Source organism: Hyperolius riggenbachi, chromosome 4, assembly GCF_040937935.1.
Source record: "Hyperolius riggenbachi isolate aHypRig1 chromosome 4, aHypRig1.pri, whole genome shotgun sequence".
Taxonomy (NCBI): Eukaryota; Metazoa; Chordata; class Amphibia; order Anura; family Hyperoliidae; genus Hyperolius; species Hyperolius riggenbachi.
This window is the reverse complement of record NC_090649.1, coordinates 158,269,329-158,293,509: the sequence shown is the minus strand read 5'-3', so window position 1 is coordinate 158,293,509 and position 24,181 is coordinate 158,269,329. Positions and strand designations below refer to the sequence as shown.

The 24,181-nt window shown below is 41.4% G+C and overlaps 1 protein-coding gene across 3 annotated transcripts in view; it reads left to right on the top strand.

The window, feature by feature from the left end:
• Positions 1–24,181, top strand: part of KCNAB1 (potassium voltage-gated channel subfamily A regulatory beta subunit 1) — a 555,572-nt gene that overhangs the window by 203,985 nt on the left and 327,406 nt on the right. Inside the window, exon 1 of one of the 3 annotated variants that reach the window (XM_068280853.1) lies at positions 10,127–10,962. The exons of the other annotated variants lie outside the window; for them this stretch is intronic. Within the exon in view, the coding sequence (XP_068136954.1) occupies positions 10,745–10,962 (218 nt within the window). The 5' untranslated portion in view covers positions 10,127–10,744. Of the gene's footprint in view, positions 1–10,126; positions 10,963–24,181 lie in introns of those variants that run through there. 3 annotated transcript variants of the gene reach the window in all.

The following is a 24,181-nucleotide window of genomic DNA, read 5'->3' as shown; positions in this document are numbered from 1 at the left end:
TAAGAAAACCAAGAGAAAAAAATGTGTGACTGAGCCTTTAATGTAAGACTCTGAGTCTGTGTTGCCAGAATTGGTGGCTCATTGGGTTAATAACACACCTGCTCACTTGTAAATCATTAGCTGTCCGAAACATCCCCTCACAGACCACCTCCCTTCCCCATTTGGTTGGCCAAAGTTTTCCAAAGCTCTTTGGCCAGCCCCCACCTGCGTTGCCGTGGCTCACCCCCAACTTGATGGGCACCAATTAGGCCACAGCTGCTGGATTGGGGGTGGGCTGCAGCAGTGCCGGTGGAAGACTTTAGAAAAAAATGGCGGTTTTGCAGGGGGGGGGGGGGGGCAAAGCTTCATAAGCCTAATGATTTATGGGCAAGTGGGTAGGTTATTAATCTTACCACCCATGATCCTGGCAGCACAGACACATAGCTGTATATTGTTTTATTTCTAAACTCTTGGTATGCTTTAACCTTACCCCTACCTGACCTCTCCCAACAAAATGAACAGCAGCCAAGATCCAGACTGCCAATAGCCTTCTTCATGTATGCAGGTAGGAGAATTTTAGAAGTGGGAAGCAAAGAATACAAAGTATCAGTGGTAAAAAGGTTGCTGCCCATCCCAGAGGCACTCTCAAAGCTCTGCTCAATCTCATTCTACAAATGTATCCAACAGATTTCTTGGCCGCATAATGAAGATAATGATTCCAAAAAATATAAGCACAAGTTTGTATTGTCTGTAGAAATGTTTTATACCCTGAATAACATATTTATTAAGTATGGCTAGCAGGGATTGCCACGCACATACACAACATGCATTATGAAAAGCATTTGCTCCAACTTTTGAATAATACAAAAATTAACAAATGCTATATAAATAATATAAGAGGCATTTTCATATCTTCTGCAGTGTTGTAAGGCAGAATTATTGTAATTGGTAGAGGATGTAGCGGGATGCATAATAGGGATAACGTTTCCAGCTTCTTCAATCGGCAGCCAATCAGTTTATGTGTCTCTATGGAGATCCGCCACGTTAATCGCTGTAAATGGTATTTACCAGGCATAATATATATTGAATTCATTTTTCCCCCAAATCGTGCAGTGCTGTGGCTGGAGGAATAATTGTAAGGCATTTATTTCTATTTGCATGTAAATGGGAGACTTTATATTGTAAATTCCCTCGCTGCCTTCCATGTAAGGGCAAATAATGAGAATTAGGAGCGTGTAGGATGACTTGCTGCAGTGCTGCATGGGTGATGGTGTAGAGAGAGGATCTAAATTATAGTGCACTTTCCCTGCACCAGCATTGCTGGCTCCTTGCTGATGGAATGTGAGCGATTGTGGCTCCTAATAATTAGCTTGCTCACTAAAGCATATAAATTCATGTAGTGCCGTGTAACTAAACTGGTGCACAGATTCATGCTTTTTTGGCATTCTAGAATATGCTTAGACTGTGCAGTGTCACATAAATGTATTGTGCTTTGTGTGTGTGGTAAGGGAACAGCTGACACAGGCCTTCATCCCCCAGTCTGTGACAATGGGCAGATGATCCCTTGCTCCTTATCACCTCGTCCTCAAATATTCAGTACTTTAACCCCATCATTGCTAATCGAGGCTAGTGCTATATGCTTATGTAGAGGAGCAAAAGCAATAGAGGAGACAGGGATACACTAAAGGTGCCCACTAAAGGTACTATTTTCAGCAAAGGCGAAGAATCCAGATAAATGTGATCGGATTGGCAGAAACTAAACATTGTTGATGTCCCAAATTGACCGTGAATGACTCTAATGGTGATTGTTCTACGCCAATTACTGTAAGGCAATCGGAAAAACCTTTTTATAATCGGTTGTGATCAGTGATGAGCGGAAATGCCAAAATTCTTTTCACATTAACCAGTTACTGTTGAAGCGATAGTATATCTACGCCCCCCGAAACTGCATCTTCGCTCCAGGGACATATATATAGGTATCTCACCGTGATCACTGCTGCTGCGTTCATGTCGCCGCCTGTTAATACTCACAGTTTCCATTCACCGATCTAAGTGCCTGTGATCAGTGATCACCGGCATCAATGAGTTGCCGCTGGTCATTGACAAAAGATAAAGTAACGCATTACTTCCTCGGTGTACTGGTAAGTACACACAAGGAACAAAATTCGGGGGGAAATCTGGAGTCTGAATAATAAAATTACATCTACACATATCACAATAAAAAAAAAAATACATAAAAAATACCCCAATAATTAACCCCTTGCCTCCCCTCCCATAGTTAACAAAATAAAAAAATGTTTATAAACAAGTGACAATTTAAAAAAATACATAAATAGTTACTTTAGGGACTCAACTATTTTTTTTTAATATGTATGTTATGAGGTTATATTACTGTTATTTTTGCAAATATGGGCTTGTAATTCGTGACGGCTGCAAAACGGCAAAAATACACCTTTATTTCCAAATAAAATATCATCAATATGCATTGTACTACTGTAGTGACATAATTTAAAGTTGACAAATGGGCAAATAAAATGTGTTAGTTTCATCCACAGTAGCCTGTTTTATTTTAAAACTATAATGGCGAAAACTGAGAAGTAATGTTTTTTTTTTCCATTTTTTTTCTTATTACTCCCGTTAAAATGCATTTAGAATAAAATAATTCTTAGCAAAACGAACCACCCAAAGAAAATCTAATTGGTGATGAAAAAAACAAGATATAGATAATTTTGTTGTGATGAGTAGTGATACATTTATTGACGAATGAACGGGAGGAGCGCTACAAGGTAAATATTGCTAGGTCTATACAGTAGGAGGAAAAAACCCTTAGTGGTGAACTGGTTAATTTTCGTGAAAATGTTAAATTTGACTTTCGAGCGAAAATGCAATTGAAAATAGTTTTGTAATAAGTTTTGTGTTTCCATGAATTTTCGCCAAAAATTTTCTTAAAATGGAAATGACTGGCGAAAACTCGAGAGCAGCACTGGTAGTGATGTTCAGGAAATACAGATTCGTTGATGGTAAAATGATTTATGTATTATGACATTTTATGATCTAATCGCATTTATCTGATCACTCGGGCGATGTGTTGCTTAAAACTGGGCACCTTAAGGGTGCATGCATACTATCAATTTTAATTGGGTAATTTAACCTTGTAGTATGCTGGCCAGCAAATTTTTAACAGATTGCATAAATAACCTCTCATACTTCATACAGTAGAAGTGGTAAAACTGGCCAATAATTGCCCAATCAAAATTGAAGGTCTGTCCTTGGCTTTATAAGCATACCTGAAGTGGCATGATAAGATAAACATAAGTTCAGTTTAACTTTCCTGGGGCTTCTTGCAGCATCCTTTAGTCAATCCGGTTTATTGCTGTACTCCCGGTTTGCTGCTTTCCCCCTCTGAATGCTGGGCTTTCCTCGATCGTGCTCCCGTGGCTGGGAGAGTTCTGCTCATGCACAATAGAAATTTTGATGTGATGTGCATGTGTAGAACGTTCCCGTCCATGGGAACCCCATCAGGAGGTGCGTATACAGCTGGCAGAGGGACGCTACGGGTGACTGGAGGATCGTGGAAGCACAAGAAGGGCAGAGGACGACTGCAGGTGCCTGGAAGAAGCCCCAGGGAAGTTAGGCTTAGTTCACACTACAAATCGCAAGCGCTAAGCACTTTTGTGAGCAATTTTGTGAAGTGATTACCAGCGGTTTTTTTTGTATGATTTGCAGTTTTTGCAAGCGATTTTGTAATCGTTTTTGTTTTGCGAAGATGGAAGAATGGAAGAAGCACTAAAAGATGAAAATTGCTCTGGTACAGAAGGGGGAAAAACCCTCAGTAGTGAAGTGTTTAAAGCAAATTTGCCAGAAAACGATCACAAAATCTCATTTAGGCCTCGTTCCCATTGCATTGCGTTCGCGTTTTGTTACTTTTGTCGCAATTTTTATTTCCAATTCCCGGCGCTTGGGTGGGTGGTGCGTTTTTGCGAAAAGTGCTTTTCTAAGCGCTTTTCCCAAGCATTTTGTTAATTCAATCCCTGACGCAAGTCAGGAAGTGAACTCTTTGACCCGGAAAAGAATAAATACAATGTATTTATTCTTAAAAAACGCAAATGAAATCGCTGCACGAAGCAATTTTGTGAGCGTTTTGCGTTTTTCCTTTACCTTTCATTGAGGCGGATTTGCCTCAAAAATTGTACAGGCAGCGATTTGCTGAGCGAATCGGAAACTAACAGCTCAGATATGATACTAGGTATAACAGAAGACAGAAAAAACACAGGGACACCGGGAACCCGATATCGTGTGATAAAGTCTCAACAATGGGACTATATGGTAAAAGGTGATATACTCACAAAGGTACAGTAGGTTGCTTTTGAAGGCAACCACCATCAGCATATGTGGAGAAATACCGTCTCCACTCGGCCTTTAGGTCGCTGCTCCTAGGACAAAAGTGGTGCCCTATACCAAGATAGGAACAACCTCCCTAACCAGAAGGGTATGAAAGTTCAGGAAAAAAACAACAGTAGATGGCGCCCTCTAATATAGCACAAAAGCACTTAAATATTTAAAAATTTATAAATTCACAGGGTAAGAGTCAATAGTCCTACCTGTGCTGAAGATACTCAGACCGGTATATTTATCGACAATTTTTTATTGATATTTTGAATTAAGCACTTGGACAACGCGTTTCGCGACATCAGTTGCTTCCTCAGGTCAAATAAACGTGCTTCAGAAAAAAGACAGGGATGGCACTCAGAAACATATACATATGACACTGATAAATAATGCATATTGTATAAATACAATGCTAAAATAATATAAAAACATCGCATACAATACATATAATCGTACCATCAGATACTACATACATATAATATAGAGGGTCAAATAACGATAGGTATTATCTAAAATGTATATAAAATATATATAAAACATATATAGCTTTCTGGATATATACTGTATGTAAAAACAACACATCTCTAATATATCTCATCCATTTACACGTGGGTAGGATAAAATGGTAATATTATTACCAACATATGAGTAGTTAGGATTACAATATGAAATATGTCAAGTTTTATGGTGTACTTTTAGCCGAGTCCAGACCTAATGGGGATGGACTAGAGGATGGTATACTGGAAAAACAAATGTTAGATGGGACAGAGTGATGGGTATAAATAGTCCCTGGTGTTTTACCACAGGGAATTAGCCAATGTGCGAGGTGGGGGACCCCTGTCATAAAGTGGATAGGGAGGCTGGTAAAATAGAGACTGGGCGTGGGGAGGACAAGTAAGGGGGAGAGAGAGAGAGAGATAAGTATTCACTCTCCCTCAGGGTAGGCACCTGGAGGCGAATAAGACCTATGGGGAGAGAATAGGAAAACCGCAGCTTACCTCTAAGGCTATAATGGATCGCTGGGCGCCATGACGGGCGCACGTTCCGTATGCCTATAAATCTATTCGGGCAATTCCTGGAGTGAAGTCACGTGACGTGCGCGAACCTGCGTCACGTCCTGGAGGATGGAATTCCGTCACGTGGCTTGAGCGAGAAAGGGCGGAAGTGCGTAGCCGGCCATGTGTAGTGTGGTCGTACAGACGGAGGAGGCGTGGGGCGGAAGTGGCTGGGCGGCCATATGTAAAGAGGCTGGGAGAGAGGGAGGATTAAAACATACGGTGGCCATCTTGTGTGAGGCGTGGGGCGGAGGTGGCTAGCTGGCCATATGTAAAGTGGCTGGGAGATAGGGGGGAATGCAAATTACGGTGGCCATCTTGTGTGGGGCAGATAAATTAAGGATATGGGAGCTGAGGTCATCTGGACCTATAGAACGGCCATATTGGATGTGGCACTATTAGGGTTAAAGTTATAACAATGGCAATGAGAAGCCTTCATGGAGCCCATTATCTGGGCAATAGGATACATATAGTTCTGTAATTAAATATTATGATTGTAGGATGGGGGGAGGGGGGGGCACGAGGGGGAGCTTATGACACATTATTCATTAGGGGTATAGGGTACAGTTCGGGCTATATTTTAAGGGGTCATAAACTTTATGGTAATTTGGAGTGGAAGGTGAGAGATAAGAATAGGAGAAAACACAACTCCTAATATTTCATATGGAGGCTTGATCCCATAAATATGAGGCATATCGTACATTTAGGCGGTGGGTTCCTAATGCCATATATTACAGAACATACAGTAAGAAAAAGGTTTTTTTGCATCAAAAATTGTGTTCTAGGCAGATGTTTAAGCCGTCCGGCTGTAGGGTCTTCAATTTGAATACCCTTTTAATGTTCCAAAACGGTCTGGGACCCCTTCTGCGACTTGTTCAATGGGGCAAAGTCTTGCTGTTTTATGACTGCAATTGTGTGTGTCTTTAAAGTGTCGGGACAGATTGTGTTTAGTAAAACCCTTGAGAATTTTACTTCTGTGCTGACCCCACCTGTCTCTCAGGGATTGGGTGGTCCTCCCTACATACTGTTTCTTACACGTGCATGTGATTAGGTAGACTATACATTTAGAGGCACAGTCAATATGTCCATGGATCTCGTATGTCTCGCCCGTGACTGCAGATGTGATCTCTGTTTGCCCTTCCTCGATTTTTTGGCAACATAGGCATCTTCTTTGTTTACATCTCCATGCCCCTTTCCTTTTCGCTGCGCCCATCTGGCTATCTGGTTTCGTTGTGATTCTAATCCTGCTAGGGGCTAGCGTATTTTTTAAGGTTTTTTAAGGACGCTCCCTACTTAACAAGAATAACACAGCTCCTAAATCACCGTTGGAACCCACAAGCACTACTTCCCAACCCTTATTTATAACGAGATACGCGAATAACCATGGGGATATTAAGAGCATCTTAAAGAAACATTGGCCACTTCTACTCAATGATCCATTCTTGAGAGAAGACCTCAATAACACTCCTAGGTGTGTCTTCAGAAGAGCCAAAACCTTAAAAAATACGGTAGCCCCTAGCAGGATTAGAATCACAAAGTAAACCAGATAGCCAGATGGGCGTAGCGAAAAGGAAAGGGGCATGGAGATGTAAACAAAGAAGATGCCTATGTTGCCAAAAAATCGAGGAAGGGCAAACAGAGATCACATCTGCAGTCACGGGCGAGACATACGAGATCCATGGACATATTGACTGTGCCTCTAAATTTATACTCTACCTAATCACATGCACGTGTAAGAAACAGTATGTAGGGAGGACCACCCAATCCCTGAGAGACAGGTGGGGTCAGCTCAGACGTAATATTCTCAAGGGTTTTACTAAACACGGTCTGTCACGACACTTTAAAGACACACACAATTGCAGTCATAAAACAGCAAGACTTTGCCCCATTGAACAAGTCGCAGAAGGGGTCCCAGACCTTTTTGGAACATTAAAAGCCAGAGAAATGTTCTGGGTATTCAAATTGAGGACCCTACAGCCGGACGGCTTAAACATCTGCCTAGAACACAATTTTTGATGCAAAAAAACCTTTTTCTTACTGTATGTTCTGTAATATATGGCATTAGGAACCCACCGCCTAAATGTACGATATGCCTCATATTTATGGGATCCAGCCTCCATATGAAATATTAGGAGTTGTTTTTTCTCCTATTCTTATCTCTCACCTTCCACTCCAAATTACCATAAAGTTTATGACCCCTTAAAATATAGCCCGAACTGTACCCTATACCCCTAATAAATAATGTGTCATAAGCTCCCCCTCGTGCCCCCCCTCCTCCCCCCATCCTACAATCATAATATTTAATTACAGAACTATATGTATCCTATTGCCCAGATAATGGGCTCCATGAAGGCTTCTCATTGCCATTGTTATAACTTTAACCCTAATAGTGCCACATCCAATATGGCCGTTCTATAGGTCCAGATGACCTCAGCTCCCATATCCTTAATTTATCTGCCCCACACAAGATGGCCATCGTAATTTGCATTCCCCCCTATCTCCCAGCCACTTTACATATGGCCAGCTAGCCACCTCCGCCCCACACCTCACACAAGATGGCCACCGTATGTTTTAATCCTCCCTCTCTCCCAGCCTCTTTACATATGGCCGCCCAGCCACTTCCGCCCCACGCCTCCTCCGTCTGTACGACCACACTACACATGGCCGGCAACGCACTTCCGCCTTTTCTCGCTCAAGCCACGTGATAGAATTCCGTCCTCCAGGACGTGACGCAGGTTCGCGCACGTCACGTGACTTCACTCCAGGAATTGCCCGAATAGATTTATAGGCATACGGAACGTGCGCCCGTCATGGCGCCCAGCGATCCATTATAGCCTTAGAGGTAAGCTGCGGTTTTCCTATTCTCTCCCCATAGGTCTTATTCGCCTCCAGGTGCCTACCCTGAGGGAGAGTGAATACTTATCTCTCTCTCTCTCTCCCCCTTACTTGTCCTCCCCACGCCCAGTCTCTATTTTACCAGCCTCCCTATCCACTTTATGACAGGGGTCCCCCACCTCACACATTGGCTAATTCCCTGTGGTAAAACACCAGGGACTATTTATACCCATCACTCTGTCCCATCTAACATTTGTTTTTCCAGTATACCATCCTCTAGTAGTCCATCCCCATTAGGTCTGGACTCAGTTAAAAGTACACCATAAAACTTGACATATTTCATATTGTAATCCTAACTACTCATATGTTGGTAATAATATTACCATTTTATCCTACCCACGTGTAAATGGATGAGATATATTAGAGATGTGTTGTTTTTACATATATATATATCCAGAAAGCTATCTATGTTTTATATATATTTTATATACATTTTAGATAATACCTATCGTAATTGGACTCTCTATATTATATGTATGTAGTATCTGATGGTACGATTATATGTATTGTATGCGATGTTTTTATATTATTTTAGCATTTTATTTATACAATATGCATTATTTATCAGTGTCATATGTATATGTTTCTGAGTGCCATCCCTGTCTTTTTTCTGAAGCACGTTTATTTGACCTGAGGAAGCGACTGATGTCGCGAAACGCGTTGTCCAAGTGCTTAATTCAAAATATCAATAAAAAATTGTTGATCAATATACCAGTCTGAGTATCTTCAGCACAAGTAGGACTATTGACTCTTACCCTGTGAATGTATAAACTTTTAAATATTTAAGTGCTATTGTGCTATATTAGAGGGCGCCTCCTACCGTTTTTTTTTCACTGAGCTCAGATATGAACTCTCTCATAGTGAATCATTGCACAAGCGCATTCAGGGCGATTTTGAAAATCGCCAGCGCAAAAAGAAAATCGCAAAACGCCTCCAGTGTGAACGAGCCCTTGAGGGCTCAGACATACTATAAGCGCTTTTCTGAGCGCTTTTTGGCCTCCAGAGCTTTCTGAGAGCTTTTTAAAAACTGCTCCAATTGACATACATTAAAATCGCAGCAAAATCGCACAATTTTAGCGCGATCGCGTTTTTACCGCAATTTTAATGTTAGTCAATAGGAGCGTTTTTTAAAAGGTTCTCAGACAGCTCTGGAGGCCAAAAAGTACTCAGAAAAGTGCTTATAGTGTGTCTGAGCCCAAAGTGATTTGCAATTCTTCCTATACCTTGCATTGAAGTGCAATCACCCGGACCAATGTTTACGTTTAGAAAAAAAAAAAGCTCATTGCTCATGTGAGAACACTCACATAGGATTTAATTACACAATCGCTTTTACTGCGCTTTTGAAAACAGTAGTGATTAAAAAAAAATAAAAACTCAAAACGCTCATACTGGTCAGCCCCAGGTCTAATATGAATGGTAAATGGAACATTAGTAGCATGGAAATGAGTGTCATATTTTTATTTCAGTGTAATGATTTAATTTTGCATCCTACTGTCACAGTTGCTGGTAAGAAGAGTGTGGATTCTTACCAGTAACTGTGACAGTAACATGCACAATGAAATCATTAAACTGAAAATAAAAATGTGACCCCTTTGCATGTTACTAATGTCCCAGTTATCATCCATATTAGACATAGGATTAATTATCTCACAACACAAGTTTATTTTCACTGCTGGTTTACTTCTGCAAAGAGCTCTGGGAGTGTAATAGTTAAACAATCTCCATATACTGCCAGTGATCTGCTGCTAGTGGCTGCTTTCAGCGTAACACAGTCTGTGTATCAGTAATAGGCAAGTTGAATGAGTGTAGCGCAGCACAGACAGCACTTGCTAGCGAGCAGCACGCTTCTCTCTCGTGTAATGAGCTGCTAGGACATATACAGCATGCTCGGATCCTCTTAAAGAGCCCCTGTCCCCCACCTGTCAGTGCAGCTGCACGTCGGGAAGGAAGGGGTGCTGTCACAGGTCACACTAGAGGGACCTGCCACCGCCCCTTGAAGGGTGTTACAGCCTGCTAATCATTTCATGCTTCAGGGAGTCAGTGCTGGAGTCCTCACTTATTACTGGAGCGTGCCTGCGATGATTCTGAATATTGGACTGTGCCTGTGCGGGTAATCATGAGGGCATAGCTTGCTGCTGATTGAAATAAATCGTGTCCCGAGGATTTACTGCTATGAAATACCCAACACTGCTAATATCCTGCTGTCTCCCTCTGCCCTGACTTCCCAGCAGCTTATTACTGGCATCCCAAGGTTGACAGGACTCCTCTCCAAGCTGCCCTGAACTCTAATCCACTCACTTGCACTCATTGATCTGTGGCAGTTCTCAGAAAGCCTTGCTCCCAGTCTATCAGCGGATCTGAGCTCCATGAGCACACTCTGAGCAGCCAAGTGTTTGATCACAGAGGCAGAGTCACCGGCAAGAGCCATGCAAGTCTCCATAGCCTGCACTGAGCACAACTTGAAGAGCCGGAATGGAGATGACAGGCACAGCAAGCAGAACTCAAGTGGCCCCAATGTAGTGAATGCAGCCAGGGCCAGGTTCCGCACCGTGGCCATCATTGCCCGGAGTCTGGGCACATTCACCCCTCAGCATCACATCTCTCTGAAGGAGTCCACAGCGAAGCAGACTGGCATGAAATATAGGTATGAACTGCGCACACACCTATGGGATACACAGGCTTACATAACACATCCTAAACTTTCATGCTCACATCAAGTCCTAAAGTAATTTATAAGGCAGGGAGGAACTGAGGCTTCAGTGTACTCTCTTGACTTCAACTTCACTTATTGTTATGTTTTGTCATTGACAATATTGTTATTTTTGAAGCACTTATGCCTATGAAGTTATTATTATTTTAATATTTATATAGGACTAACATCTGCAGCGCTGTAGAGGGTATATAATCTCGGCGTACGTTAAAAAGGGGCGCTGGGAAAAAAGGGTGCGGGGTTTTAAACGATAAGCATGGATAACGTTTAAAAATGTATTGTACTGTATTTCGTTTAAAATTAATGTTTTGTAAAGTTATAAATCATTAAATAATGTGCATTAAATTGGCAATTGTAAAAACGTTAATCTTTCGTTTAAATAGTGAAACGTATAATAACGTTTACAAAAAAAATTACTATGTAACCCTCCCTGTACCTACCCCTAACCCCTAGACCCCCCTGTTGATGCCTAAACCTAAGACCCCCCTGTTGGTGCCTAAACCTAAGACCCCCTGTTGGTGCCTAAACCTAAGACCCCCCTGTTGGTGCCTAAACCTAAGACCCCCTGTTGGTGCCTAAACCTAAGACCCCCCTGTTGGTGCCTAAACCTAAGACCCCCCTGTTGGTGCCTAAACCTAACACCCCCCTGTTGGTGCCTAAACCTAAGACCCCCCTGGTGGTGCCTAAACCTAAGACCCCCCTGTGATAAGCATTAATAACGTTTGAAAAACATATTGGGCGGTTTTTTCGTTTAAAAATAATGTAAAAAAAAAAATTGTACTGTTTTTGGTTTAAAAATAATGTTTGAAAAAATATTGTACTGTTTTTCGTTTAAAAATAATATTAAAAAAATTATAAATCATTAAATAATGTGTAATCATGAGAAGCAGTAATAAAACATTAAGTCTCCGGGCGCCGCTTTTAAAACGTTATTTTTCTCCGGCGCCCTTTTTTCCTATCGGGCGCCCATTAAACGATATTTATTATGAGAGTGAATGGCGGCGCCCGATTTGTCCACTAGCCTCCTGCGCCCTTTTTTACTGTTACCATAATCTCGAAGCAGGTTGTTATGGCACATGGAGCTCGTGTGCGCCTAAACTAGGCGCCCTATAGCAGTAATGTAATACTATGCTGGGCGGGTGAGGGTAATTCGCGGCTCTGGCGGTTGCTGCACCCCGAATTACATCTCCCTCCAAGTTGCGACAACTCTGAGGGGGAATACGATTTAAGGCCGTTGGGGAGTTTTGCAGCAGCAGGGAGAGCTATCGTTTGCCTCGCCCTGCACCCAACTCAACGGCGACACTGGCATACCTACGCATATAATCTTGTCAGTAACTGTCCCTTGCCTAGGTTCTCAACATGTGGTACGCGTACCCCAGGGGGTACTTTTGATGGTTCCAGGGGGTATTCGAGCTTGATATACTTAACCAAAAATAATAAATTTAGAGTTTTAGAAAATGATAAATCTTATTTAAACAACACCAAATTAGTATATTATCTAATTAAAAACCAAATTAAATGCTTGGAAATTGTTTAAAAGCAATTATCATGTACTACAATTAAATATATTTGTCAAGGGGTACTTGTGATGATGTTTACTATGCTAGGGGGTACTTGGTGAGTACAGGGTTTTAAAAGGGGTAAATACCAATAAAGTGTTGAGAAACACTGCCTTAGAGAAGCTCACAATCGAATCCCTACCATAGTCATATGTCCATCTTAGTCTAGTGCCAGGTTGGGGGAAGCCAATTAACTTATCTGTATGTTTTGTGATGTGAGAAGAAGCCGGCATGCCCGGTGGAAACCCACTTAGACAAAGGGAAAACATCCAATCTTCAGGGAGAAAGTGCTCTGGCTGGGATTCAAACCAGAGAGCCAGCGCTGCAAGGCGAGAGAGCAAATCACTACGCTGCCGACTACACCACCATGCTTACATAACATAAACACATGAAAACTTTGATGCTCACATAAAGTATCTTATAATGCAGACAGGAATTGTGGGATCAGAGTACTCTCTCGACGTCACTCTCACTTATCACAGTTATGTTTTGTCATTATCACTGTAGCTATTCTTGCAGCACTGATGCCTGTGGAATGCTATCAGGAAGCTGATCACTTTGCCCAATATCATCCCTTGCCTATTAAAAGTTTGGCAGACAAGAGCTCAGTCTATTCCTCTGACTCCATTTAGGTTAATAGAAAACAATTCTTACATTTTTTCCTATTAGAGGAATCTTCCTCTGAGGATTGCAGGTGGTTCTTAGCAACCAGATAAGTGCTGCCTCTTCCTGAAGAGGGGTTGATTGTCAGGCGTGAATAAACACAATGATGATCATAATGATTGGGAGCCTGGAGTAGCTTTATTGCAGCGTGGTGGAGGTAAAGGAATATAATACACCTACAAATGACTGCATGCTGTTTGTAAATGTATTCCATACTGTGTTCACCAAGGACTGCTGAGCTGCTGAAATGATCGGTATTTGAAGGGAAATATTTAAGGGAATATGAAGCTCTGACGATGATGGATAATAATTGAAAGATGCAAAAATGAGGCTGCAGTATTGGGAATAAATCAGAGAGCGGAGTTACTGATTACTGGAAGGTGATTCCCATCAATAAGCAGCGCTGTACTTGCGTAGCTACTGTACCAGACAACTGCAACCATTTATCATGCACAGCTCAGCGGAGCAGAAAGTGATGGTGCATTAATGCTGGTGATCTGGGGGTCCTGGCGGAAAGTGTATAATGGACTGTTACTGCTGCCGCGCACACACATTCATGTGCCCCCTCACTAAAGGCGTGGGAATCAGGAATGAATAATAATTCCATCATTCTGGGCACACACAGATGAATATTCAGCTACCACGCTCATGGCTGCACAGAATGTCAATAAATAGTACTGGGACGTAGGTGGCTGAAGCTTACAACCAGTTTATACATCAAAATATAGTGTAGCCGGAGTGACAGAAGGAAAGTGCAGGAGTCAAACTAAATAAGGTTAAAGGGAGGGTTCACGGAGAAATAAAAATACAAATGCACTTAACTGGGGCTTCCTCCAGCCCGTGGCAGGCAGGACGTGCCCTCAACGCCGTTTCGGAGACTCCCGGCCAGGCCGGCTTCCAGGTCGGGCTCTTGTGCGCTCCAAAGTGCATCTCACGCGGTAGCACTGACTTCATCAGATGTCCTCCAGGCTGTACTGCGCAGGAGCAGTAGTTCTGCGCCTGCGCAGTACAGTCGGTAGGATGTCCGATGCTGTCAGCGTGAAAGCGTGAGACGCACATTGGAGCGCAAGGAGAAGCCCGACCAGGAAGCCGGCCTGGCCAGGTCAGGTGAGCCACCGGAGAAGACCGGGAGCCTTCGGAGCGGCGTCGGGGGCATGTCCTGCTTGCCATGGGCTGGAGGAAGCCCCAGGTAAGTGGATTAGTATTTTTTTTTTTAAACTCCTCCGTGGATCTTCCCTTTAAAGATTCCAGCATAAGTGAACTTTCTGGTCTGGATGGCAGTGAGTGTTTATCCGCTGTTTCCTTTTTTCTTTGTAAAAGAGTCAAAGTGGGTACTGTGCGGGCACACAAGGTGCCATGGATACAGCCAATAAAAAGGTGCCAACGTCTTCCTTAATATTCCTTGCCTCTCGTACTGTCCAAATGTCCTGTATTTTATATGCACAAATACACCTAGCTCTTTGTAGTGTGATGGAAGGAAATTAACTTTGCACAAGGCATCATATACCCTAAGCGCTGGGACCCACTACGGCATTTTTGGAAGCATTATGGGATCGCCGGGGATTCCAAAAAATGCTTTGCCAATGTATCTAAATGGGGCTGAACCCACTACTGCGGTTGCGATTAGGGTTAATTGCAGTTGCAGGATATGCAGCATTTTGAGCGCAAACCGCTTAATGCCAAGTATAAAAGCAATGCAAAAAGCAATTTTGCAGCTATTGGGGGTGAGCATTTGTAAATTTAAATAAAGTTATTTATACTCACCCGGTGTCCCAATGTCTGGCTTCCGTCCAGTCTAGCAGAAGAGATCACAGGCGCTTCTCTGATTGGTTGTAGAGAAGCGCCTGTGACCTCTTCCTTTAGGGGTGGGGCTACAAACGGAAGCTGGACATCAGGACACCTGTTAAGTATAATTTTATTTATTTATATAGCGTTGAAATATTACGCAGCACTGTACAGAGTATATTGTCACTAACTGTCCCTAAGAGGGGCTCACAATCTAATCCCTAACATAGTCATATGCCTATATTGGGTAGTGCATCTATCTTAGTCTAGGGCCAATTTAGGGGAAAGCCAATTTACTTATCTGTATGTTTTTGGGATGTGCTGCCCTCTAATAAATGAAATATATTTAAATTAAAAAAATGCTTCAAAATCGTGGGGAAACACAAGCGCAATCACTTTAGGAATCGCTGCACACAGTGCTGCTGTGATTCTAAAGCACTGCAGCAATTACTAGTGGGTTCCATGTGATCCAGAGGACCAGACACAGCGTACTGAAATAATTAATTAGCTTTCACCTTAATTGGGCTGAATCAAGATATTAGCAAAGCTTGTACATGTGATTGTAGACCTTAAAGAGAATCTGTATTGTTAAAATCGCACAAAAGTAAACATACCAATGCGTTAGGGGACATCTCCTATTACCCTCTGACACAATTTCGCCGCTCCTCGCCGCATTAAAAGTGGTTAAAAACATTTTTAAAAAGTTTGTTTATAAACAAACAAAATGGCCACCAAAACAGGAAGTAGGTTGATGTACAGTATGTCCACACATAGAAAATACATCCATACACAAGCAGGCTGTATACACCCTTCCTTTTGAATCTCAAGAGATCATTTGTGTGTTTATTTCCCCCTGTTCTCATGCACTGAAGTTTCAGACTGCTTGTTTCTTCCTGCAAACAGCTTTGCCCTTGTCTGTAATTCTTCAGTATGTGAAAGCCCAGCCAGCTCAGAGGAAGATTTATCCAGCTTGTAAAAGATAAGAGAGAAGAGAGAAGCTGCTCTAATCTAAATAATACACAGGCAGTGTGCAGAGAGGGGCCTGGAAGTCCCCCTTCATAGCAGAACCACAACACTGAAGAACTTGGCAGCCTTCCAGACACAGGCCGACAAGTCTGACAGGGGAAAGATACATTGATTTATTACAGAGACAGTGATAGTAGAAACTGCTGCAGTAAGCTAGAACACATTAGAATAGCTTTTGGAACTTGTAGGATGATAAAAAACAGGATGCAATTTTTGTTACGGAGTCTCTTTAAAAGGGGAACATTAGCAAAAAGGTGAATAAAATAAATCAACACATTGCAAAGTGAGACGTTAAAAAATGGAAGAGGGATCAAGAAATGATTGATATTCGCCATGTACTTTGTTCATGTTGTTTGATCCACAATCAGCCTGCCTGTAATTATCTTTACTACTGGCAGACATGAAAAAAACAGACAGCACAAACTGCCATTATCTATAACCACTCCCCCTAACAACGCGATAGGCTAAAAGTATGCAGTTGGAAACAGCCATAATTCCCTACAATGCAACTAGGCTCCCACGTTGTAATATCAGGACCTAGGTCCTGACATCACACTGTGGGAGGAGTTTCCCCACAATATCAGCTATACACCCCCCTTCCCCCCAATCTGTTCGAGAAAGGGTAAAGATTTCTCGTGGGAAAGGGGGTATCAGCTACTAAATGGAATGAAGTTCAAGTCAATGAGTGTAGGGTCTACCGGCACTACGAGACTTGTAGCCGTATCAGTGGAGGTAGGAAATGACAGATATTCAAACGCCACCTTGCTTAAAGAAACTGCATGCTCATGATGTTGTTAGCAGGTATATACAGTACATCACAGATCATCAGAAGAAAGAATAAGTTCCTTCAGGCACTGCAGTTAATTCAGATTTAATTGTGTTTTCAGTGTGATATGAATCACAACATGTATATATCGTGCATTCAAAGAGGTAGGTATAAAATTCAGGTGGATCAGCCTCGGAAGAAGCACGGCCTTGCGAAACGGCCGTTAGGCTACTGCTTTTGCCCTGCACCCACCACCGCCACCCTCTGATGTGGTAGGACATCCATCTCATGCAATTATTATAAAAGCACAAGTTGTCTGCACATGATTTTTATACCTACCTCTTTGAATGCAAAATATATATACGGTACATGTTGTGATTCATATCACACTGAAAACACAATTCAATCTGAATTAACTGCAGTGCCTGATGGAACTTTTTCTTTCTTCTGATGATATGGAATGAAGTTCAATCCTTGGTTACAGTTCCTCTTGAAATGTATGCTACTGCGTTTGCCTGTGTTGGATGCTCTCCAACAGTTTGTCCTATTGTAAAAATATAATGATGCTTGCTATGCCCATCACTGCAACTCAGGTGTGGGCACTGATAAGGATTCAGGGAATGCCTTCATTGGCTGCAGTGTAAAGGGATGGATCAAATTAAGGTGGCAAATATTGCTCCACACTGGCTACTTACGGTAGCTCTTGATATTTGTTTAGCCAAACTTTTTGAACAGGAAGTTGTATAGAGGCAGTCTTTGGCTATATATAGAGTATAATGCTGGGAATACACAATTTACAATTTACTGTCCAATCGATTTTCTGATCAGTTTTCTTCTCAATTTCCATTCACTTCTATGAGAAATCAATCAGAAAAATGATAGACAATAAGATCAGACATGTCGGAAATTATCTCTCGAACCATCTATCTGCCAAAATATCTCATGGTGTATTCCCAGCATAAGATTGCTGTGCTATATCCTAGCAACACATTTAGTTCTAGATCCAGCCTAGATGATGCAAAAAGCATTCTGCATATGTAGATACACAAGGCATTTGTTAGTTTGAGGGGTATGTTGTGCTCAAGGACTCTTTACATTGTAAATCTGTAGCTCCTTACAGCTGTACAGTAACTACTTGTTGTAGGACTCCATCTGCTCCCAATATCACACCATTACTCAATATCGCATCACTTCCTAATATCACACCATTTGGTGTGAACAGGTACTGATAAAAACGGAGTGTTTTGCTGAGTAGTACAAGCAGCCTCAGTTTACTAGACTATTAAAATGTGTTCACTTAAAATATTGCATCAGTAAAGTGCTTGACAAATTCGGAAACATAAGGAAAGATGAGCTTATAGGGGAACCAGTAACCAAATGAGTAGTTGGAGTCCTGAGTTCAGTTTCTCGTCTGGGCACTGTCTGAGATGAGTTTCTATATTCTTCATGTGTTTTTGAGAGTTTCCCCTGTGCACTCCAGTTTCCTCCCACACCCCAAAATAATGGTGATAACTTAATTGGTTTCCCCCAAAATCTGGCCTGAAACTGTGGTGGGGACATTAGACTAAGGCCACATACACACATCAGACCATAGTCTTTGGAAAATGAAAGATCGCAGACCAATTTTATCCCCTTCCATGTAGTATGAGAGCCATACCTACACAGTCTATTCTATGGAGCTGAACTCCCCATCAGACAGAAATCTTTGCAAGATGCTGCACATAAAGATTCTGTAGACATTCAAAAGATCAATATCTGCAAAAGATCCGTTCCTGCAAAATGCATTCATAGTCTATGATATCTGCAGATCATAATACACACCTTGTTTAACAGGCAATCATCTGCAGATCAGATCCACCAGGATGGATTTTCAGATCTGCAGATGATTGTCTGATCTGCAGATGAATGTCAGTTAAACGAGGTGTGTATGATGATCTGCAGATCTCATAGACTATGAATGCAATTTGGCAGGAACAGATCTTTTGCAGATACTGATCTTTTGTCTGTGCAGCATCTTGCAAAGATTTCTGTCTGATGTGGAGTTCAGCTCCATAGAAAAGACTGTGAAGGTATGGCTCTCATACTACATGAAGGGTGGTAAGATTAGTCTGTGATCTTTCATTTTCCAAAGACTATAGTCTGATGTGTGTATGAGCCTTAAGACTCTAGTAAGGCTTATGTTGTGAGCTCCTCTGAGGAACAGTTAGTGACATGATGATATACACTATGTAAAGCACTGCTGGTAGTGCAACATATATAATGATAATAAAAAATAAAAATAGGACGCGTCACGCTTGGCATATTAATGGAGGAAAATTATTCCCATTCATCCACAGACTCTGCTTCATGGACTAAACAATTTTTCTTCGGCAGGCAGCTGTTCTAACACCAGCTTCCAAATATTAAACCATGTGGGGAGGGAATGAAGAATGGGGCTGTCACAAAATGTAAACCAGCATCCAGATAGGAATGAGCTCACCGGTCAGTGTAGCTAGAGGAGACTTGTGTCGCAGGAAACTGCAAAGATAGCTTTTTGGTGGTTTTCATTTACTGTATACTGTATGTGGAATGGCAGAGAAGTCTGATGATAGAGCTATATCTATATAGTGTAGTCAAATAAATTGTTACACTCAAAATAAAATGTTATAGTTAATATGGCTAATGGGATATGTTAGGCTCTGTGTGTCCAACCACCTACTATAACTTTTTTGTTTTCTGGAGGATACAATTAGAACACGTTGACTTGTGCACATGGCTGTATTCACCATTAGACACTTAGGGGCCACATACTGTTAACATACTGTTAGCATAACATGTATATATATATGTGTATGTATATATATATATATATATATATATATATATATATATATATATATATGGTGTCATATACCCGTCAATAGTATATACTCGCGTATAAGCCAACCAGAGTATAAGCTGACCCCCAACTTTTCATTTTAAACAAATCTGGAAACATATTTGACCCGAGTATAAGCCGGGGGGGGGGGGGGGGCAAAAGCCCCACAACCACAACACCACTCACAGCCATGGCCAGCCACTACCATATATTAAAAAAGCAGCATAAATTTTGCAGATTGCAATAATAAGCCAGAACATAGGCCTACAATGGAGATGAACATGCAAAGAACTCCTGTTGCAAATTTTAAGCTGGCATAAAGATAAAGCAAGGAATACAGGTCCACATAGTCATGTATATAAAACTTGATATAGGAATGCAAGGATTCTCACCACTTAGTAGACACTGTCCCTGTATACCTTCCAAGGCTACAACTCGAGATGAGCTTAGCTGGGACCTCCCATGGAAATGTCAAGTGTGTGGTCTCCTTCAGATGATGCACCACTGTGCATATAGTGGGGTCACTTTGAGGGTCACTCAAAGAGTAGTGACTCGAGTATAAGCCGAGACCCACACTTTTAGGCCACTTTTTTGGCCCAGAAATTAGGCTTATACTCGAGTATATACAGTAATTGTACACATCATAGAGCATACAGTAGGAAGTGTGCTTTCTGCAGAGCACAAAGCAGGAATTATGCTGTTGGGTTTAACTTGTTTGTACTATACCAAGCTGAGGGAAATGTACTATAGGTTTTGTATTGGTGTATGACTTTTTTGCAATATGAAGAGCATACAGCAGGAAAGTGAGCTGTGGAGTGTGCATTGAGTGATTGTGCTATATCATGCAAAATGAACACTAGGAGGTGTGTGATGGGTTGTGCATTATATTATTGTATATCATGCAAGGGCCACAGCAGCAAGTGCACTGTAGGAGGTGTGTTGTTTGAAGTACATATGCAGAGCATCCAGCTAGTAAGTGCACTGTAGGCTGTGTGTTGTTGTATGATTACAACTCGTAGAGTATTTAGCAGGAAGTGTGCTGTGGAATGTGCATTGAGTGACTGTACTACATCATGCAAAATGTGTTTTAGAAGAGGGTGAAATTATATTATTGTATATCATGTAGATCCCACAGCAGGATTGGGGGGCAGGGAGCATCTTATGTACAGTGTCTCTTGGGTAGCGTGACCTGTAATTGTTTATTACATTTTGCAGGATAAAATCCTAGAAGCTAGCCCAACATATCTACCTTTGACTTGAATGTTTCAGTTGATGTCTGTAGAATTTCACATCCCTCAGTTACTTGTCAGTTCGTGATGACCGTATCCTCTAACAGACTGGCAAAGTTGCTTACTCAGTACCTTTGTATGGACAGTATTGTTCTTTGTATGACACTTAACCCTTAGTGCTGCATAGAAGCATTTTTTTCTTGTGCACATGAGAGAGACTTTAATAAGATGAATTTTTTTCATACATTTGTGTTTTTGAACTAAATACTATTGGTAGTATTGAATGTACCTCCACTCTGTGCAATGGATATATGCTTCATTTATTAGTTACTATGTACTATTTCCATTAAGTAGGAACGGATTAAATTGAAGAACGGTTATGTTAAAGTGGACCTATATCTAAAAGTAAACTTAACATAAATCAGTAGCACATATATTTGTACCAAATCCCATTTAACCACTTGACCATTGAGGGGTTTTTACCCCTTTAGGACCAGAGCAATTTTCACCTGTCAGGGCTCCTCCCATTCTTTCGCCAATTACTTAATCACTACTAATCACAACTAAATGATCTATATCTTGTTTTTTCGCCACCAATTAGGCTTTCTTTGGGAGGTACATTATGCTAAGAAGTATTTTATTCTAAACGCATTTTAATTGGAATAATTAAAAAATTATTGAAAAAATGTATTATTATCTCAGTTTTTTGGCCATTATAGTGTTAAAATAAAATGTTCTACTGTGGATAAAAGCCACACATTTTATTTGCCTATTTGTCCCGGTTTTTGCAAAGTTTAAAAAATGTCCCTAGTACAATGTATGATACCAATATTTTATTAGGAAATAAAGGGGCTTTTTTCAGTTTTGTGTCCATCACTAATCACCAGGGCTGTGGAGTCGGGACAAAAATCTTCCGACTCCGACTCCTCAGTTTATGAAACCACGACTTCGACTCCGGGTACCCAAAATGGCTCCGACTCCGACTCCTCGACTCCAACTCCTTAGTCTAATACTTAACAGGGCTGTGGATTTTGTACAAAAATCATCCGACTCCCGACTCCGACTCCTCAGTTTATGAAATCAACGACTCCGACTCCAACTCCGACTCCACAGTCCTGCTAATCACAAGCCCGTAAATTAAAAATTAACAGTAATATATCCTTTTGACATAAATATATTAAAAAAAAAAAGTTCAGTCCCTAAGGTAACTACTTATGTATTTTTTATGTAATTTTTTTTTCCTGTACAAAAAAAAAAGTTTGGGGACTATGGGAGGGTGTGGGAGGGAAACTGCGTTCTCATTCATCTCTCCACTAAAGGGTGACCACGGGGGACGTGGCAGCTGCCTGACGCTGAAGACTTATATTCACGGCCCTGGTACTTCAAGTGAAGTTTTGCCGGGCCGTGAATATTTTGCACAAGATGCAATAAGTAGTTAAAGGACCACTATCACAAAAATGGTACAATTTAAAATATTTAAATACAAATGTACATTTCTCCCATCTATCAGATTTTGGACTTGTCCATCTTCTAATGGGGGGTTGTCAGTTATTTCTTTATTTACAAAAGCATTCACTGAACTGCAGTTGCTCAGTTGAACTGCTAAAATAGGGTGCACAGGATTTGGGAAGCTGGCTGGCATCTTTGTATAGATCCGTAACAGATAGTGCTTTCTAGAGAGTGCTTTTGTAGAGAATAAAGGGTATACTATAAACAAACAAACAGAGAACATTTATATCACGCTTTTCTCCTGGCGGACTCAAAGCACCAGAGCTGCAGCCACTAGGGCACGCTCTATAGGCAGTAGCAGTGTTAGGGAGTCTTGCCTAAGGTCTCCTACTGAATAGGTGCTGGCTTACTGATCAGGCAGAGCCGAGATTCAAACTCAGGTCTCCTGTGTCAGAGGCAGAGCCCTTAACCAATACACTATCCAGCTACTATGAAGAATACCCCTTGGGGAGATGGACTAGTCCAAAACCTCTCAGAACTGTCAGCTTTTTACTACCTACTGAAAGTGAGAGAAACATAGGGAAAAACAAGTATTTTATGGTGCATTTTACTCTTGGAGTAATACACAATTTTATGTACAGTATGTGTTTCAAATTATAAAATTTTAACATTAAGTAAAAAATACCCCTCTTTTTTGGTACAAATAAAAAAATTGCAGGGAGATTTCTACTTCCTACACCAGAGCAGTGGAGAAGGAAATAGTAGCGAGGGGGGGGGGGGGCAACATTTGTTTGATGAGGTGTTCTGCTGAGCTGTGGAGGGAGGCATTTATTTCAGTAACTGTGCATCATTTTCATACAGAGCTGTGAAGGACAGCTTGAAATGGAGCATGGTAGTATAGCTGTCGAGAGAGAACCAAGAGTGGGAAGGTGTATCTCCTTAGATAAAAATGAGAAAAGATTGACCAGCTGTGCTGGTATAGGTCAAGTAAGGTCATTGGCTTCCCAAGCATTGTCTAACTTCTTTTTTTCTGTAACTTCCCTTCTGTACATAAAGTCTTATGGAAGAAGGCAAGGCGAGTATGTGGGCCTGATGGCTGCACTGCTCAGTGCTGTTTATTGCTCACGTTATCAGCCTGGCACATTCCTCCTGACGCAGCAGCTTTATTGTGACTCTCTGGGATACAGACAGCACAGGTGGCTCTTTTCAATAAGTTTGAATGTCACACATATTTGCTGGGCATAAAGAGAGGATCACAGGCATATGCCAGATATTGACAAGGGATTCCAAATAGGTCAGCATCAAGTTATATGATCTGTATTTACTAGTTTGTATGAGAAAAAATATTAAAGCCTAACTTAAAGAGGAACTTTAACAAAGTATTGAACGTCATCCCAATCAGTAACTGATACCCTCTTTCCCATGAGAAATCTTTTCCTTTTCTCGAATATATCATCAGGGGCTCTGTATGGCTGATATTGTGGTGAAACCCCTCCCACAGTGTGATGTCAGGACCAAGATCCTGACAGTTTGCTGTCTGTGAACCTCATTGCATTGTGGGAAATAACGGCTTTTTCCAACTGTCAAGCAAGCAATATCCCCCTCTGTGCAAAGAACTCTCAGTAAAGAACATTACATACAGATCACCTGGCAGAACTTATGATGTCACCACCTGTGATACATTTCAGAATGTAAATCAGGGAGAGGAAAGATTTTACAATGGGCAATGGGCAAATACTGACTAAATCTATAAATGAACATTGTAAAACATAAGTAATTTTATTCATTGGCCTCAGTTCTGGTAGGGTTTTCAAACAAA